Source organism: Lutra lutra, chromosome 4 (genome assembly GCF_902655055.1).
Source record: "Lutra lutra chromosome 4, mLutLut1.2, whole genome shotgun sequence".
NCBI classification, from domain to species: Eukaryota; Metazoa; Chordata; class Mammalia; order Carnivora; family Mustelidae; genus Lutra; species Lutra lutra.
The window spans coordinates 173559379-173577157 of record NC_062281.1 but is presented as its reverse complement, the minus strand read 5'-3'; the positions used below and the strand labels follow the sequence as shown (position 1 = coordinate 173577157).

The window sequence follows — 17779 nt, the reverse complement described above, 5'->3', positions numbered from 1 at the left end:
ATAGAGAACAAACTGGTGGTGCGGGTGGTTGGGAAAATGGGTATAAGAGGTGATAGGGATTAAGAGCGCGCTTAGCTCAATGAGCACTGAGTAATATACAGTTGTTGAATCACTTTGTTGTACACCTGATACTAACATAACATGGTATGTTAACTATACTTGAATATCTTTAAAAAGTTGACACTATTTTTACTTGAAAGAATGGCCAGTTATTCAGACTTAGACACAGGCAGACATTTTCTCAAAGTGAATGAAATTCAGGATAGCAGTTTTCTTTTGGCTGGAGTTGGAGGGGGGCTGGAGGAGCCCGGGGCAGGGTAAGGGTCCACAACAAGACTCAGGCACACTGATAATGTTCTAGTTCTTAGATTTGGTGGTAGGTTTACAGATGATCATTGTACTTTTTGTTTGGTAACTTAACATTATGTTTCTTTTTGTAGGTATCAAATATTACAGAATAAAATTTTAATTTTAATTTGAAAAAATAGATGGTGGGCATATGGGTTATTGAAGATAACATAGTATTCCACCAAATTAGATATGCTATCATGTATTTCACGTAGCTCAGTTAAATAATTCGGGTTTATTGTGCAAGTCGTTTTCTCTTTTGTCGTAGAGGTGATCGTACCATACAGCCTAGCACTGTTCTAAGTAGTACTTCATAGGTATTAACCTACTTAATCCTTCTTACAACCCTATGAAGTAGGAAGTTATGTCCCTGTTTTAAAAATGAGATGTCAGGTGCTAAATTACTGAAATTATCAGGCCTCCTTGAGGAGCTTCAGTCCCTCCCCCACCCCCCCCAACAAGGGAGATTGGGAGGCTGGGAAGGGACAGAAGCCCAGTGAAAAGGAAATGCTGTCCTCTTAATAAGAGTTTCTGTATTTGTTATCTTTTTTTTGTAGAGACCATGGCGAGCCCCGGGAAAGACAATTATCGAATGAAGAGCTATAAGAACAATGCCCTAAACCCTGAGGAAATGAGACGAAGAAGAGAAGAAGAGGGCATTCAGCTCCGGAAGCAAAAGCGGGAGCAACAAGTAGGTTAACCTGAGTGCTCAAACATCTGTTCAGGAAAACAATTCAGCTCCCATGGTTGGTCTCCACCTTTCATTGTCATCTTCCCCTTAGGAAAAGAGCTTAGCTCTATGGGCAACTCATCTAGTTTCCTTTATTGTAAAGAAATGTTGGAAGCTTTGAAAAAAGAGAACCAATCCCTTACTCCTTCTCCATAATTTAGAACAACTTATGGGGCGTCTGGTGACGGCAGGTTAAACATCTGACTCTTTTTTTTTTTTTTTTTTTTTTTAAAGATTTTATTTATTTATTTGACAGAGAGAGATCACAAGTAGACAGAGAGGCAGGCAGAGAGAGAGAGAGAGAGAAGCAGGCACCCCGCTGAGCAGAGAGCCCGACTCGGGACTCGATTCCAGGACCCTGAGATCATGACCTGAGCCGAAGGCAGCGGCTCAATCCACTGAGCCACCCAGGCGCCCCAACATCTGACTCTTGATTTCAGCTCAGGTCATGATTTTAGGGCTGTGAGATGGACCCCCCCCCCCCACCACCAAAATCAGGTTCTGCATGGGCATGAAGCCTGCTTAAAATTCTCTCTCTCCCTCTGCCTTCCCTCCCCAACTCGGCATGCACGCATGCTCTCTCTCGATTAAAAAAAAGAACAGTTTAGACATCACTTATGTCTTCAGTATAACATTCTAGTTCTTGCCCCTTGTTGCCTTCTCTCTTCCTCACGCTGATAGCCATTATTAGGCCTGGCTCCTTAAAGAGTTCATCAGCTGTTCTGGCTGCCTTTCTTCTATGTCTTCAGTCCATTCTTTGTAAGTCTCCCTAGGACTGGTCCTCTGTGTTCTGTAGTCAGTGTTCTGCCATGAGCCACCACCTGACTAGTGCCTTGCCCAGGTCTAGATGCAGACAGCTAACCTGCTTTTGCCCACCCTCTTGCTTTACTATTATTCCTTTCCTTCAAAGACTTTTACACCCATCAACTTTATCTTTAAATATTCTCTTAGGAGCACCTATCTGCCTTAGTCAGTAGAACATGTGACTCTCAATCTCAGGGTCATGAATTCAAGCCCCACATTGGGCATAGAGCTTAGTTTTAAAAAAAGGGAGAAGAAAAGTGTTCTCTTAAATGCGAACAATTAGGTATAACATAGTAAAGCCGTTGAATATCTTTCCATGTCAGTATATTAAGCTTGGCATTATCTCAACTATGCTAGCATTTCCTTAACTAACTGCTGTAATTTCACATGGACATTCTTTAGAATGTTTTATTACAGTGAATAGTTTTACCACTATCTCTTTTCTTTCAGCTTTTTAAACGGAGAAATGTGGAACTGATTAATGAAGAAGCCGCCATGTTCGACAGTCTCCTCATGGACTCCTATGTGAGCTCTACCACTGGGGTAAGGCCCTTGCGTGTGCTTCAGGCAGGCCTGGGAAGTACCGGTGTCTGCAGAACAGAAATTGGGTAGTTCTCGTCATCTAATGGCTTTGCCAATAACCATGCGAAGTTCTTTCTTCCATGGTCCAGTTTTGTAACTGGTCAGCATAAGGAATCAATAGGGTTGCATCTGTAGTGGAGACACCTGAGGAAACATTTAAGGGAAGCCATCATTTGGCTCAGAGGTTAGGAATTGTCCAAATGTCCCAACTTAAAGCAGCCATAGATTAAACAACAAATACCTTCCTCTGAGCCTGCTGTTATGCCATCCTCCTTCCTTCAAGTCTTTAGAAAGCAGGATGCCAAACAGAAGTGTGTACTCCTATCTAGCTCTGGTGTTGGTTTGCAAAGTCTTCAATCTGTCTTATGTTCTAGGAGAGTGTGATCACACGAGAGATGGTGGAGATGCTCTTTTCTGATGATTCTGACCTGCAGTTAGCAACCACACAGAAATTCCGGAAACTTCTCTCCAAAGGTACAAAGCCTGGTCCTCCCCAGGGAGGCCCTACATGATTTAACCTCTTGTTTCCTCTCACTGACTTCATCTGCTACTCCCCTTCACTCATTCTACTCTAGCCATACTGCTTTGGTATTCCTTGGACAAGGCAGGCACATTCTTATCTATGCACTGGCTGTTCCCTCTGCCTGATACCCTCTGGTCGCTGATAACTGTGTGACAACTCCCCACTTCTATGAGTATATTCTAGGCTCTCAGTAAGCCTGCCCTGATGCCCTATCTAAAATTGCAAGTCCCCTCCACTCTCAGCGTTTTTACTCTTCTTACCCTGCCCTACTTCTTCTTTATTTCTTGTTACACTTACTAACATAATAGAATGTCTCTCCTCATTAGATACAAGCTCGGAGGGCAGAGACTTTTGACTTCATTTGTTGTTGTATCTTCAGTACCTAGAACTGTGTCTGTCACATAGTTTGTACTCAATAAAAATTTGATGTATGATAGGAGAAATACTTCTTGTCTGAGTATGTCAAGCAGTCCTCCCAAGGGGGAAAAAAAGTGCTCTTTTTAGTAAGAGAAATTGTTAGATTAGGGTTCCCCATTTCTTGGGCTTTCTTCTCTTCCTTAATTCCTCACTTCAGGAATTAAGTTTCCAGAAGCCAAAGGTGAGTATACTTCATTTAGGGTTGGTTTTCTCTTTAGCACGCCAACTGTATCACACATATCAAACATGACCAATTATTGTGAAAACCGCCTCACCGACAAGGAGTTTGTAAATGTCGATTAGGACAGTCGGGACTACCTAGGAAGGATGGTGGATTCACCCTAGTGAATACATTAGCCTAAACCTCTCCTGACTTTTCCTTCCTTTCTCCCTCTTCCAGAGCCTAGTCCTCCAATAGATGAAGTTATCAACACTCCAGGAGTGGTGGATCGTTTCGTGGAGTTTCTGAAGAGGAATGAGAATTGCACATTACAGGTGAGGCCTGGTGTAAAAGAGTACCAGATAAAAGCTCTCTTCCTAAGAAATTGTGTTTCTCTAGACACATCTCTCAGGAAATAGACAAGTAATACAGAAAAGTATTTAAGAAATGCCTCAGAGGTCTTGGTCTCAAGTAGGAGAGCCTAAGTTTCTTCCCTAAAACAGTCTCAAAGGAAAGATACCAGAGGGGCATTTGGGTGGTGCAGTTGATTAAGCTTCTGACTCTTGGGCTTCATCTCAGGTTGTGATCTCAGGGTCGTGAGTTCAAGCCCCACACTGGGCTCTGTGCTGGGCCTGGAACCTACTTAAATATAAAAATAAAAGGGGAAGAGGGGCGCCTGGGTGGCTCAGTGGGTTAAGCCGCTGCCTTCGGCTCAGGTCATGATCTTGGGGTCCTGGGATCAAGTCCCGCATCAGGCTCTCTGCTCAGCAAGAAGCCTGCTTCCCTCTCTCTCTCTGCCTGCCTCTCTGTCTACTTGTGATCTCTCTCTGTCAAATAAATAAATAAAATCTTTTTAAAAAGGGGGGGGGAGGAAAAGGCTTATGTTTTAGTTTTTTAGTCAGGGGCAAGAGGCTTACTGCTCTCAGCCAGCTGGTAGGCATGGCTGCTCTGTCTGGAATGACCTCTCAGTCATGGTTTAATCTCACTTTCAGTTTGAAGCTGCCTGGGCTCTAACGAACATTGCCTCTGGAACCTCTCAGCAGACCAAAATTGTCATCGAAGCAGGGGCAGTCCCCATTTTCATAGAGCTGCTTAACTCGGACTTTGAGGATGTACAGGAACAGGTAATACACACGTTTGGCCTGGTTCTTGATGGCATTTGTGTTTTCATAAAATACATATTGGATCTTTGTGATAAGAGTGTCTTTTGTTATATATAATGGAACACACCTATTGAGATGATTGGATGGGGCCCCTAGGTAGCCTCAAGTTGAGGAAGGTGGTCATCAGAGCCCCCAGCTCCTCCCATCCCTCCACCGCAACCTCCCCAGAGAACTGGGTTGGTGAGCCCATTGATGCCATGCCCTAGAGAGGGCATGGAAGTTCCATACCAGCCTGACTGCTTACCCCATACCTTGCCTTATGCATCTCTTTCATTTAACTCTTCCTGAGTTGTATCCATCACAACAAGCTAGTAAAATGTAAGCAAAGTGTTTTCCCTGAGTTCTGTGAATCATTCTAGTGAATTATTGAACCTGAGGAGGGGATTATGTGAACTTTCGAATGTATGCCAGTTGGTTAGAAGTATGATGGCACCTGGGAGTTGCAGCTGGTGTCTAAAGTGGGGGTCAGTCTTGTGGACCTGAGCCCTTAACCTGTGGAATCTGTGCTAACTCTGAGAGTTAGTGTCAGAATTGAATTGCGCTGTTGGACACACAAATGGTGTTGGATAACTGATTGATGGTGTAGAGAAAACTCCACACACTTGGCATCAGAGGTGGTGTTGGAAAAAAGACAGCACAGTATGCATTTTTCAATACCTACAGATCACAGAGATTAAGACGCAACTTGCATTTCTTCCACTGCATTTTTACTGATTGTATAGAAAGTGGAAAGTGGTGCCTAGGTTTTTTTCCTCCCTTACTACATACAGGGTAGATCCCGTGGCTGCCAGAATGCAACTCTCCAATCACTTCCTTTTTTTCTAAGGAGTGAGCATAGAGTGGTCTTGGTTTGGCTTCTTTGGCAGCAGTACAGATGTCAGCCTGTCTTCCCCCACTAAATTAGCAACTCTGAGAGGCCCTCAGAGCGAATGCTCAGTGAGGTTAGCAAGGAGGGTATCTTGATACGGTTTTTGTCCCAAGTTACTGGTGGGTACTCACTCTGGTATAAAATATTGACAGAAGCCACTAGAGTCTGTGAGTCACGGTTCCATTATCCCCTTTTCAGGCAGTCTGGGCACTGGGAAACATAGCTGGAGACAGCTCCGTTTGCCGAGATTACGTCTTGAATTGTTCCATCCTTAATCCTTTGTTAACGTGAGTAATTATGATCGTCTGTACCTGGGGCATCTGTAAGGCAGCCACGTGGCAGATCTTTCAGGGGCAGCTTACCTTAAGGTGTTGAGTCAGTGCAAAACTACTAAAAGTTAAAAAAAAAATACTAAAACTATGTTGATTGCCAAAGTAAAAGATGGAGATATATTTTGAGAGTAAGAAGATTGTGCCTGTGCCAAGGAGGATCTTCTGTTTGCTTACTTCATGGCACTATAGATTCTCATGTTGGTCATACCTGCCTCATTGTTGAGCCAGGAGAGAGAGGCAAGACTAGCCCATCTGGAAAAATCCAAACTTCTCTATGGAATGCATTGATTTGCTATTTTATGCATAAGTACATTGGAGAGCTATGTTGTAAACCACAGATTAAAGACCCCATGAAGGATTATAGGGATCCTTCACCAATCCCTCCTTCCCATACCCTTCAAACAGAGCTTAATCTAAATTAAAATAGATGGATGGGTTGTTCTTCGGAGACCACAATTTCATAGACTACCACTACAGCTCTTTCTTGGGCCCCTCAACAGAAAATCATTGCTTACCTCAGACTAGATCTTCCGCTTTCATTTCCAAAGAGAACAGTACTCCTTGTTTAGATCTTGTGGCCAGAGTTAGGAGCACAGTATGTCCTATCTTAAAAGGCTTGCAGGCTTACTCAAATTCCAGCCCTTTGTATGTCCTTACTAGCTATGATCTTAACAAGCCACAGCTGGCCCTAATCCTCTGTGAAGATGTAGGTTGGCCTCCTGGCCCAAGCAAGCTCAGTGAACTTAGGTCTGTGGGTAGAAAGACACGTGCGGCTGTTAGAGTCTTAGGGGTCTAATGGGGTTTGCTCCTGGGGTTCTTAGGTGACAGTCCTGTGCCAACAGCATCATTGCTCAGGATCTGTCTATGCTTTACTGTTTCCTTCAGACTCCTCACCAAGTCCACACGATTGACGATGACCCGGAATGCCGTCTGGGCCCTGTCAAACCTCTGCCGGGGAAAGAACCCACCCCCAGAGTTTGCAAAGGTGAGAGCACTTCTTAGCAGTGCGTGAGTGAAAGCAGTTCCCTTCATGTGCAGCCATTCTGATATAGGAGTTTTCAAGTCTTTGGGGGACCCCTTAGGGTCTCAGTCCATGGGAAACTGAAAGAGGCAATTGTCAATGAGGTAGGTGAGCTTTTGGGTCTTGGATAGCAAAGTGAGAAAGGTAGTCCTGATGGTTTAAGGTAGCAGAAATCTCTAGGGCTTGGATCTCCTTGTAGAGAAGGAGACAGCGATGTTAGGGGTAGTGGTAGAGCTGATGTAGCCCTGTCCCCTCACAAGTGCCTCTCACTCTGCTTCCAACAGGTCTCCCCTTGTTTGCCTGTGCTGTCTCGCCTACTCTTCAGCAGTGACTCAGACTTGCTGGCAGATGCTTGCTGGGCCCTTTCTTATCTGTCTGATGGCCCCAATGAAAAGATCCAGGCAGTCATAGACTCTGGAGTCTGCCGAAGATTGGTAGAGCTTCTAATGTGAGTGGGTAGAAATAGATTCCCTAAAGTTCTCCATGCTCCAGCTCAAGAGCTGCCGTAAGCAGTCTGCCGCTCTGTGCAGAGGTCTGGAGCCGTGACAGTGCCGCTGGCCCTCTGCTGATCAGGTCTCCCTCCTCTGTAGGCACAATGACTACAAAGTGGCCTCTCCTGCCCTGAGAGCAGTGGGTAACATCGTCACCGGGGATGACATCCAAACCCAGGTAAGGAAGGAGCTGTTTAGGGACAAAGCCCTAACCAAGGGTTTGGGTCCTGTTGGGGGGACAGCATGGTCCAGGAGCATGGGCTTGGGTGAAAAATTCCAGCTTTGCCACTTTCTGTATGATCAACTTGATTGCCTTAATTTCTTTTATAAGTTGGAAACAAATCATTGTCCATTGGGTGCTTTTGAAGGAAAACTAAATGGAAGAGACTAATTAACTGGGACACTGTAGGATAATTCTTAAGTTTTTGAGTCATGGTGTCCTTGAGACACAAAGCTGTGGGAATCTTACCCCTACTTCCTGTGCCCTCAGAATCCTACAGACACTTCCTCATGTTAGTAACACCTCCAGGGAGGTCACAGTAAAAAGGCTTCTTTTGTTGAAATGCTAGAGATCAGAGTATTCTTTTGGTCTTGAGTAGTTGGCATAATTCTGTGGGATTCTCGACAGATTTCTAACAGGTGAGTGATCTCACTCACACCCACATTCCTTTCCTAGGTCACTGTGTGTGTGTGTATGTGTGCATATATGTGTGAATCTTCATAACATGTACTGCTTTTACCACTCAGTGTACCCCTCAGTGGCATTCAGTCCACTCACATTATTTGTCATCACCACCCATTCCCACAATGTTTCATCATCCCCTCACTCCCTTCTGTGCATATTAAATAATAACTCCCCATTTCCTCTTCCCTGGGCCTCAGTCCTGGTAGCCGTGACAACACTTGTTTATCTTAGGAGTTGATTACTCTAGGTCCCTCATATAAGTGGAACTATATATAGTTGTCCTTCTGTGTCAGTAAATTACACTTAGCCTAATGTCTTCAAGGTTCATTCATTCGTAGCATGTGGCATGCCTTCATTCCTTTTTATGGCTGAATAGTAGTCCATTATATGCATAGATCACATTTTATCCCTTTGTCTTGTTGAAAGATATTTGGGGTTGTTTTCACCTTTTGGGTATTATGAATAAGGCTACATTGAACAGTGATGTATAAGTATCTGAGCCCCTGCTTTCAGTTCTTTTAGGTAAATACCCAGAAGTGGAATTACGGGATCATACACTGATTTTATGTTTAAGATTCTGGGGGCGCCTGGGTGGCTCAGAGGGTTAAGGCTCTGCCTTCGGCTCAGGTCATGATCTCAGGGTCTTGGGATCGAGCCCCGCATCAGGGAGCCTGCTTCCTCCTCTCTCTCTGCCTGTCTCTTTGCCTACTTGTGATCTCTGTCAAATAAATAAATAAAATCTTTAATAAAAAAAAATAATAATAAGATTCTGAGGGCCTGCCTGCTGTTCTGCACAGTGGCTGCACTGTTTTATATCTCTACCAGCAACGTACTAGGCTCTGATTTCTCTAGATCCTTACCAACACTTGTATTGTCTGAGGTTTTTGATAATAGCCATCCTAGTAAGTGTGAAATGGTATCTCATTTTAGTTTGTTGGTTTTTTGTTTTGTTTGTTTTTTAAGTAGGCGCCAAACTGACTATGGGGCTTGAACTCACAACCCTGAGATCAAGAGTCGGATGTTAGACCAACTGAGCCAGCCAAGTGCTCTCTTACTGCAGTTTTGATTTGCATTTCCCTGATGATTAGCGATGTTTGGCGGCTTTTCATGTGCTCATTGGCCATCTGTGTTTCTTTGCAGAAATGTCTGTTCAAGCCCTTTCAACATTTTTTTTTAATTAGGTTCCTCAGGTTTTTTTGTTGTTAGGTGCAAGAGTTCTTTATTCTGGATACTAATTCCTATCAGATAATGGTTTGCATATATTTTCTCCCATTCTGTGGTTTGCCTGTTCCCTCTGTTGATGATGTCTTTTGGTGCACAAAAGTTTTTAATTTGGATTAAGTCCTGTTTACCTGATTTTTCTTTTGTTGCCTGTGCTTTTGGTGTTCTAGGTCATTCTTAACTGTTCTGCCCTCCCTTGCCTCCTCCACTTGCTGAGCAGCCCCAAGGAGTCAATCCGGAAGGAAGCTTGTTGGACCATTTCAAACATCACTGCTGGCAACAGGGCTCAAATACAGGTGAAACAAGTAGAAGGGAAGGGGGTGGGGCAGAAGCAGGTGGGAACATGAGAGGTTGTGGGATATTGGGATCTAGAAGAAACAGTTTGTTTCCCTTTAGAAATTGGGGTCTGTGTGCTGTTGAAGATTTATAAGGAGCCAGGTTCCTCTGTAGCCTCTTGATTCTATGGGAAGAACAAAGGACCCCCAGGAAGAGAGAGATGTCTGAATCTTAGCTAATTTTGTAGGCTAGATTTGCTTAATCTTCTTAAAGTGACTCTCTGTGTGTGTCTTCCCCCCGCCCCCCGCCGCCCCCCCATCCTCTCTCAGGCTGTCATAGATGCAAATATCTTCCCCGTGTTGATTGAAATCCTTCAGAAAGCAGAGTTCCGTACAAGGAAGGAGGCAGCCTGGGCCATCACCAATGCCACATCAGGAGGAACCCCTGAGCAGATCAGGTATCCATTCGTTTTTCACTGTCTTGAGTGATATGTGTACTCTTATTCTTGGTTCATGGTCTACAAAAACCACTAAACTGCTCTTCCTGGGATAGGTCTGCACCGGTCCAACAGCACCAGGTTTAAGTGGTACGCTGCTAGATTGGCTTTGGAATCTGGAATAGATTCCTCTAAAGCATGTACCTCTTTCCTTCCTAGAGAATAGAAACCTAGGACACAGACATCCATCTCTCCTTTACTTTCTACCTTCCAGAGAATTTAAATCTATATAATTGTCAGTTATCCATACAAATGAAGGAGGAACCATGCTGTGATTCATTCATAGCAACTTTTTTGGGAAATCATTTTGGGGAGGGGTGACACTCGAGAGAAGCAAATAGAAAGCCATTGTGTGTATGTGAGTATGGTCTTTGATTTTGGTTTCCATCATCAACATGAGTAGGAGTGATGGGAACTGGACAAGTTTTTTCCCCTCAGCTTGTGGCCCAGGAAGAGGAGTAAGAATATATTTAGCATATTTAAACCCTTGGAAGAAAAGGGGTAATCTTGAGTTAAGCTTTGAAGGACTCAGGGTTGTAAAAGCCCTTTGGACAGGCGAAAACATGAGTAAAGGTACAAGAATCAGAAACCTGGAAATGTTTACTTTATGCCCTTAGAAGGGAATGATGGGAGATGATGCTAAAAAGGAGGGTAGGAAACTAACTGTAGAGGGCCTGTTTTGTCAGGCCTGTAGAGCTTGGACCGAACATTTTAAACAGGGAAGTAATGTGTTCAATGTGGGAGGGATAGTAAGGCGGGGGACAGTTGAGACAGGGAGGAGCAGTCTGTGGCAGCCTTCCCCATGGAAATGACTAGACCCAGAGCACTGGAAGAGTGGAGATTGAGATGAAGAAGTGATTATGAAGGCTCAGCAAGAGGGGGTTGCCAAGAGTATTGACATGTGTGAAGGAGACCCACAGGCCCTACAGCACCTGCCTCGTACCTCTCTTGCCCTGCATTAATTTAGAACTTCCCTGGTCTCTGCCCCTAGGTACCTGGTCTCACTCGGCTGCATCAAACCCCTGTGCGACTTGCTGACTGTGATGGATTCAAAGATTGTGCAGGTGGCCCTCAATGGGTTAGAGAACATCCTTCGGCTTGGAGAGCAAGAGGGCAAGCGCAGTGGCTCGGGGGTCAACCCGTACTGTGGCCTCATCGAGGAAGCCTATGGTATGTGTCCTGTCTTCCAGCCTCACCTCTGCCTTAACTAGAGAGGTTCCAGGTCAGGACCCAGGGACTGTGGGCCCCCAAAGTAGTCTACATGTAAAGCTGTGGGATTTGCGGGGGGGTCATCATTGAACAACGTTTTATCGCATCGTTTCCTTCTCCCTCTGAGGGGCAATATATCCTTCTCTTTTGATAAGTAAGCATGGCACAGATGCAGAAATAGAGCTCCACAACTGATGAGAGAAACAGGCACAGGAAGGTATGTTTTCAGCTCACCTAGCAAGTTCCAGTAAAAGTGCTCATCACTCCTCTCTGAGAGCTTCAGAGAAGTTAAATATTTGCCCAGGCCACACAGGTAGTTAAAGCAGAATCAGGACTAGAACTTCTGATTTAGAACTGACATTTTGGTCTTTTTCCTTTGGGGCTCTGTAGTTTTGGTACAGAGTCTTGGCTCTCCTTTCTTGTCAAAGACAGATCTGATCGTATTACTTAGTTGATAAACACTAACTAGTACCTCAGAGAAGGGAAAACATAAATGTTTCATGGCCCCATAGAAGAGCAATCACAGTTTACTCTTGTCCCTCCTTCCTTCTCGCCACCATAGGCTTGGATAAAATTGAGTTTCTCCAGAGCCATGAGAACCAGGAAATCTACCAGAAGGCCTTTGACCTCATTGAGCACTACTTTGGTGTAGAAGATGATGACAGCAGCCTGGCTCCCCAGGTGGATGAGACACAACAGCAGTTCATCTTCCAGCAGCCTGAGGCCCCTATGGAGGGCTTCCAGCTATAATGTCTGCCTCCGGGGAGGGGAGGGGATGGGAAGCACCACCAACCAGCGGAAAAGCAGCCCTCTGGTGGGCGGGAAACCAGCCCCCCCATCATCAGCCACCACACACCTCTGCTGCCCTGGAAACTGTGCTCTTGACCTGCTCCGCCCCCTTCCCTGGAGGGAGCACCCTCTGGACAGACAGAACCATCTGAGGCTCACATTTGGGTTTTGTGACAAGAAGGGGACGTGTTGGGTTTTTCTTCCTTACACTATATTTTGGCTGCACATATGTCTTTAACCCAGGAGCCCAGGGGTAGACAAAGGAGGACTGAGGTAATCAATTTTGCACCTTTTAATTTTTGTTTTTGTTTTTTTGTTTTGTTTTTTGTTTTTGTTTTTTCCTTTAGTGGTGACTTCCTTCCCTTTTATCTTCCTTCATCCTTCCCAGTTCTCTGCCCTGATCTGTGTAACTCTTATCTTGGGTACTTGAGCAGATGGAATATTCCAGAGGTGGGGGGTGGGAGGGGAGGGGAGAAATTCAAAACAAAGTGTTCTTGCTCTGACAGAATATTAATCTTGTATGCTTGGATTGAGTTATTTAATTTTTTTTTTCTTTTGCACATTTTTCTTGTATTAAGATTGCTCTTTCCAAGAGCCATGAGTTCCTGGTTTTAGGAATCCCAGCTGCCAGCATGGTCTGGGACTGGAGGCTGAGGGGGAGGTCACTATGAGAAAAAGGTTCCTTCCTCCCTCTAACCCCTTCCCAGACTCTTTAGTTTGGGAGAACTCCTTCCCTCCAGGGGCAAGTACACCAGTGGGAGTGGAGGGGAGGAGCACAGGCCTTCAGATGAGGCTTCCCATGTGTCGCTACTGATCCCATGTTTCCTATCCACCTTCCAATGGTGCGACCCAACTTCATTTGTTTACTTGAAAATTCCCCTCGGAGTTGAATGAACCTCTGAGGTAGCTGTATTTTCTCCTAAGTACGAGACAGGGGGCGGTGGTCCTTCCTCTCTCCTGAGGAGAAAGTCCTTGCTCTGGTGACCCATAAGTTGCAGAGGAGGTGTGGAGTGAGAGTGTCATGTATTGGGATAGCCAGGGATCCCTGCCTTTGGCCTTTCTTCTTCCTCCTCTTCTTCCATAGTTGGATCATGTATATTTTACTTCCAAAGGAGAGAATGTCAAAAAGTTCTGTATTTTTTTATATTCTATATATTAGGTAGGTCAATCTTAATTGGTCTCAAGAGGAAGAACTGTCTGTAATTTCTATAAGTAGGATACTGTGAGGAAGACCAAAAAGAGAAGGGAAAGCCGCTTCGCTCAGGGAGCCTGAGCTTGGTCCTTTTCCTCTCTGTTCAGGTTCTGGGCCACCACCTGGGACCAACCCTTAGCTCTGGAACCTTTATATAGCAGGTCAGCCTGGTCTGATAGTCCCAGTACCTGAAGGGAGCAAGGATGGCCCCGGGGCCCAGAGAAGTCTACCACTCTAGTCCTTATTGCTAAGCATCCTGCTTATATCAGGAAACCTAGAAAGCAGTCTGCCTTCTCAGATTCAGTCTCAAAGGCCCTGGCCACGTCACACACAGCTGCCTCTCCAGTGGTCACAGAAACTTAGCAGCCTTGGGACTTTTGTGAGAGTTATTGGTATCTTTCCTTGTTTGGGATCCTTGGACCTGGTTTGGGTTTTTCCTATCCTTGTGACAGTTATAATCCTAATGCCTTTTCTCTTTGAGTAAAGCTAGTATGATGCCTCAGTGGCTTGCTTACGCTTCGGTGGATTACATGAGAGTAAAGTCCAGTTGTTGGGGAGAGGAGTGGAGAAAGTTACTGGCTAAGTGTAGACCAACTGTGGAGCTGTGGGCACAGTCTGCCCTGCCCCTGCTTACCCACTGTGGTCAGTCCCGTGCCTGCGCTGAGCTGTAGTTGCCCTTCCCCAGAGACAGTGCCATTCTTACTCCCATTCCTGCACATCCCTTCTGGCTCAGGTTAAATCCCTACCCCTCTGCTTACAGATCTAAAGTTCAGGTGCTCACTATCGGCCATTGGTCTTGAATTTGCCCTCTCCTAGTGTTGAGATCCAACTTCAGAACTATTTGCTGAGGAAGGTGGTGTGGGGCTTACGGTTATCCCTGAAAAGTTACACCAGTGCTGTGCCACCTTAGTACATCAGACCTTAGTACCCTGACCTTAGTATGTCAGATGCTATTGTTCAGCTTAGGAATGACAAATACTGGCTCACAAGGAGGCAAGGGGCGGGACCTCTGTCACTTTGGCCCACTGATTCCATTAAAAAATTTTCCCCGACAGTTCAAAGAAAAGCCACCTGCCCCTACCCCCTTGTCCTTATCCCAAGGGCAAAGCACTTTAGTAGGACCTATTTTGTACATCTCAAGCAATAGTTGAGTCCCTGTCGTTGGGGCCAGATTTTTATTGTGAGACATACACACCCTGCTTTTCACAGCTACTCCTCTAAAATCTTGCACTTCAGATCTGGGGCCTATACCAGATGGAAGACGCTTTTTTGATCGTCTGTGTGCTGCTTAGAGCCAGTTTTCTCCAAGGACTTGAAAGGCTGAAGTCTCCCAGGGTGCAGCATGAGGACAGATTTCTCATAAAGTGGCCTCTAGGAGCTTTCCTTCGTTGACGTCTTCCTCAGACTATATTTTCCCACTATTTCCTTTGACCCCTCTTTCAGTCCACAGGTGAGGTTCTTCCAGCCCCCAGGGGCAGTAACATTACCTTCAGTGTCTCCTCCTCCTCTCCTTTGGTTCTCTTGGAAACGAAAACATTATTTCTGTAGCCCAACCTTGACAGCCACTCTTCATGGGCAGCCTCCATCTGGGCATCAGACTCTGGCCTCAGTGAGGTCAAAGTCTGCTTCCCGGTAGATTTCTGAATGGATGTTGTAGGGATGAAGGGGCTCTGCAGCCTCTTGTAGGGAATAGCTTGAAAAGACATGTTTTTGGATTCTTCACATGCTGGCACACGGCTGCTATATCCATTTTAAGATCTCTGCTGGAGCTGGAGGTATCTAGGTGTGGATTCGAGGATAAGGAGCCTCTGTCTTAGCTGAAGTCTTCAAGGACTGTTGGAACGGTACCAGCCATTCTTTATTACCAGCCCCTCTGGTTATCCCACCCCCAACATCTTCTCTAGTACTAATAGAGTCTCTGGTGTTACAAGTCTGCCTTCAATTCTGAGCTGTTCCCAGGTGACTGTGTGGCCTTGGCGTTGGCTGCCACCTTCCAATGAGACCTCACGGGTTCCACTTTGAGCTGGCTGGCCTGGTTACTTGGGGCAGTGCGGACAAATGACCTTTCTGAGGAGCAGGCACTGATGACCTCAGCTTTCAGGGACCCTTGCTCTTACCCACCCCTTTACCTAGAACCCTTAGATCTATTCTTTCTACTCTTTGCCCTGGAAGCCACTTTCCAAGAACCCTATTTTTTAGAGCTAAACTGCACAGATCATAGCTGCTACTGTACTTGGTCAAGGACGAGTAAAAGAAAGCTCTCAGGCACACTTTTCTATTTCTCTCAAGTCACACTAGTTTAAAATGAAAACCATCTGGCAGAAAGAACTAGATTTCCATGTTCTCACGTCTACGTGTTTCCCTCTTTGCCCTAGAGCTACTTGTTTCTAGCAAACTAAAAGGGAAGGAGATGAATGCCTAACAGTGCTTCCCTCTTCTCCCTGAGACTCACTCAGCTTGGTTTCCTCATCTGGGATTCTTCAGTAGATTCGTCTGTGAGCTCAGATTCTGGATTTTCAGTTGAAGGCGGGGAGCCATAGGGAGGACGGGAAGGCTGGAGGCCTCCCTGGCAGGCTGGGGAAAGGTGTGAGGCTCTGCACTGAACCATAGGAAGTACTCATTACCAGTAGCAACATCTTCTAGGTAGGACTTTCCTAGAAATGGCTAGAAGTCCTAGAAACTGTCCTAGAAGTGAGTGAGTATGAGACTGCAGTATTGCTCAGAGTAGGTTTCTTCCACAGCCGTTTAGGATTGCACATTCTAGACCAATCTTGTCCAGTATTTTTTCTGTGTCTTAACTTTCGAAGACTTTTGTTAAGCCAACCAGCTGAGAATTTGGCCCTGAGGGGATCCGTGTAGTAGGCACTAGCTGCTCTTTGGCCAAGGCCTTTGTAAATGATTCAGTCATCCCACTGTCTACCCACTAGCCCCATCCCCACTTTAAGACCATGACAAGGGAAGAATTTGAAGTCAATACCAATCAAGTCTGTGAATTAAAGCTGTTATTTTCCTCTGAGAGAGCATTTTGCGTCAGACCTGGGGTATGTGCAGAACCAAAACTGGGTGTGGGAGGTAACATTAAATTTTGGGCCCAGAACACCCAGGAAAAAGGTTTCTGTAGTGTGTCCTAAAGGTCTCCAGTGGGTTTGGGCCTACCTCGCTATTTCTTGGCCAGCCTGACTGCTGATGTCCTTGTTGGCACATACCTAAACCCCTTTCCTAACACTAGCCCTGCTCCCCTGTGTAAGTTAGATTTTCAGCTCCTGGTTTGGGGAGAGAAAACTCTGCCATGCCCTGGGGCCGGTGAAGGAAGTCAAAGCTCAGATACTGAAACTGGCTGGGAGCCTCTTGACTCAGGATGTCATTCAAGAGTCCCACCTCTACCAGAACCCTTAGGCCCTAGAGTCAGATATTGTCTCCTATAGCCAGCTTCCATGGGATCTGCCTTTGATTGATGACTAAAGAAGCTAAGGAGGTTAGGTAAAGGGTGGGTATGAGGTCCCAGCCACCGAGGTCAGACTGGATGTCCTTCAAAACAGCTTGGGTTCCCAGCTAAAGACCCTAGGAAGGTGAATCAAAACTTTTTCCTCATTGGTTTATTCTTTCCAAGTCCATTTGCTTTTAGTTTTCTAAGAACTATAAACTCTGGCTATTTTCCATGTTCTCAGGGCCCCTGGGTAGACAGAAAAGCTTGATGATTTCAGAGCAGACATAGGCCAAGAAACCGTGGCATTGAGTGTGCTGAGTCCAGACAAATGATATTTATATACACATCCAAATTTGAAGAGAAAATGTATTTCTTTAGGTTTCAAACACTGTACTAGATATAAAGCAAAAATAAAAAACCTGTTGCAAAGTTCTAAATCGTCTTCTTTTCGAATCATCCTAACTGGATTTTTTGGAAGCGAATGAGGTAAGAGTGTTTAAACGTGTGGCCTAACAGTGGAATTAGGATTGCAGCAGCCTGCTCCTGCTTATAAAGATTTTTTAACATTTTATTTACTCATTTAAGAGACAGAGTGTGCAAATGAGCTGGGGGGGAGGGACAGAAGGAGACTCCCCAATGAGCAGGGAGCTCAACATCTGGCCCCTCCCAAGACCTTGAGATCATGACCCGAGTCAAACACAGATGCTTAACCAACTGAGCCATCCAGGCAGCCCAAGAATTTCTTTTAAGTAGGCTCCACCACAACACAGGGCTCAAACTCACAATCCTAAGATCAAGACCTGAGCTGAGCTCAAGAGTTGGACGCTTAGCTAACTGAGCCTCTCAGGCACCCCAAGAATTTTTTTCACTCTGCTTTATTGAAATATAATTGAGATACAGTAAATGGCACATATTTAAAATGTAGTTTCGTAAGTTTTGACATATCCACTCATGAAACCATCACGACAGTCAAGATAGTGAACATACCCATCACTTCCAGAAGTTTTTACCTGCCCCTGTGGAGTCCCTCCTTCCTTCCAAACCC

At 45.3% G+C, this 17779-nt stretch overlaps 1 protein-coding gene across 3 annotated transcripts in view; it reads left to right on the top strand.

The window, feature by feature from the left end:
* The window catches only part of KPNA6 (karyopherin subunit alpha 6), a 60198-nt gene extending 43027 nt beyond the window's left edge, over positions 1 to 17171 (top strand). For all 3 annotated transcript variants that reach the window (XM_047727324.1, XM_047727323.1, XM_047727325.1), the window contains 13 exons: positions 906 to 1039; positions 2333 to 2425; positions 2839 to 2938; positions 3805 to 3899; positions 4557 to 4688; positions 5794 to 5882; positions 6813 to 6912; positions 7233 to 7396; positions 7539 to 7617; positions 9516 to 9641; positions 9951 to 10078; positions 11109 to 11287; positions 11889 to 17171. In XM_047727324.1, coding sequence (XP_047583280.1) covers positions 906 to 1039; positions 2333 to 2425; positions 2839 to 2938; positions 3805 to 3899; positions 4557 to 4688; positions 5794 to 5882; positions 6813 to 6912; positions 7233 to 7396; positions 7539 to 7617; positions 9516 to 9641; positions 9951 to 10078; positions 11109 to 11287; positions 11889 to 12076 — 1607 coding nt within the window. In that variant the 3' untranslated portion in view covers positions 12077 to 17171. The remainder of the gene's footprint in view (positions 1 to 905; positions 1040 to 2332; positions 2426 to 2838; positions 2939 to 3804; positions 3900 to 4556; positions 4689 to 5793; positions 5883 to 6812; positions 6913 to 7232; positions 7397 to 7538; positions 7618 to 9515; positions 9642 to 9950; positions 10079 to 11108; positions 11288 to 11888) is intronic.
* Positions 17172 to 17779: the final 608 nt, after the last annotated feature.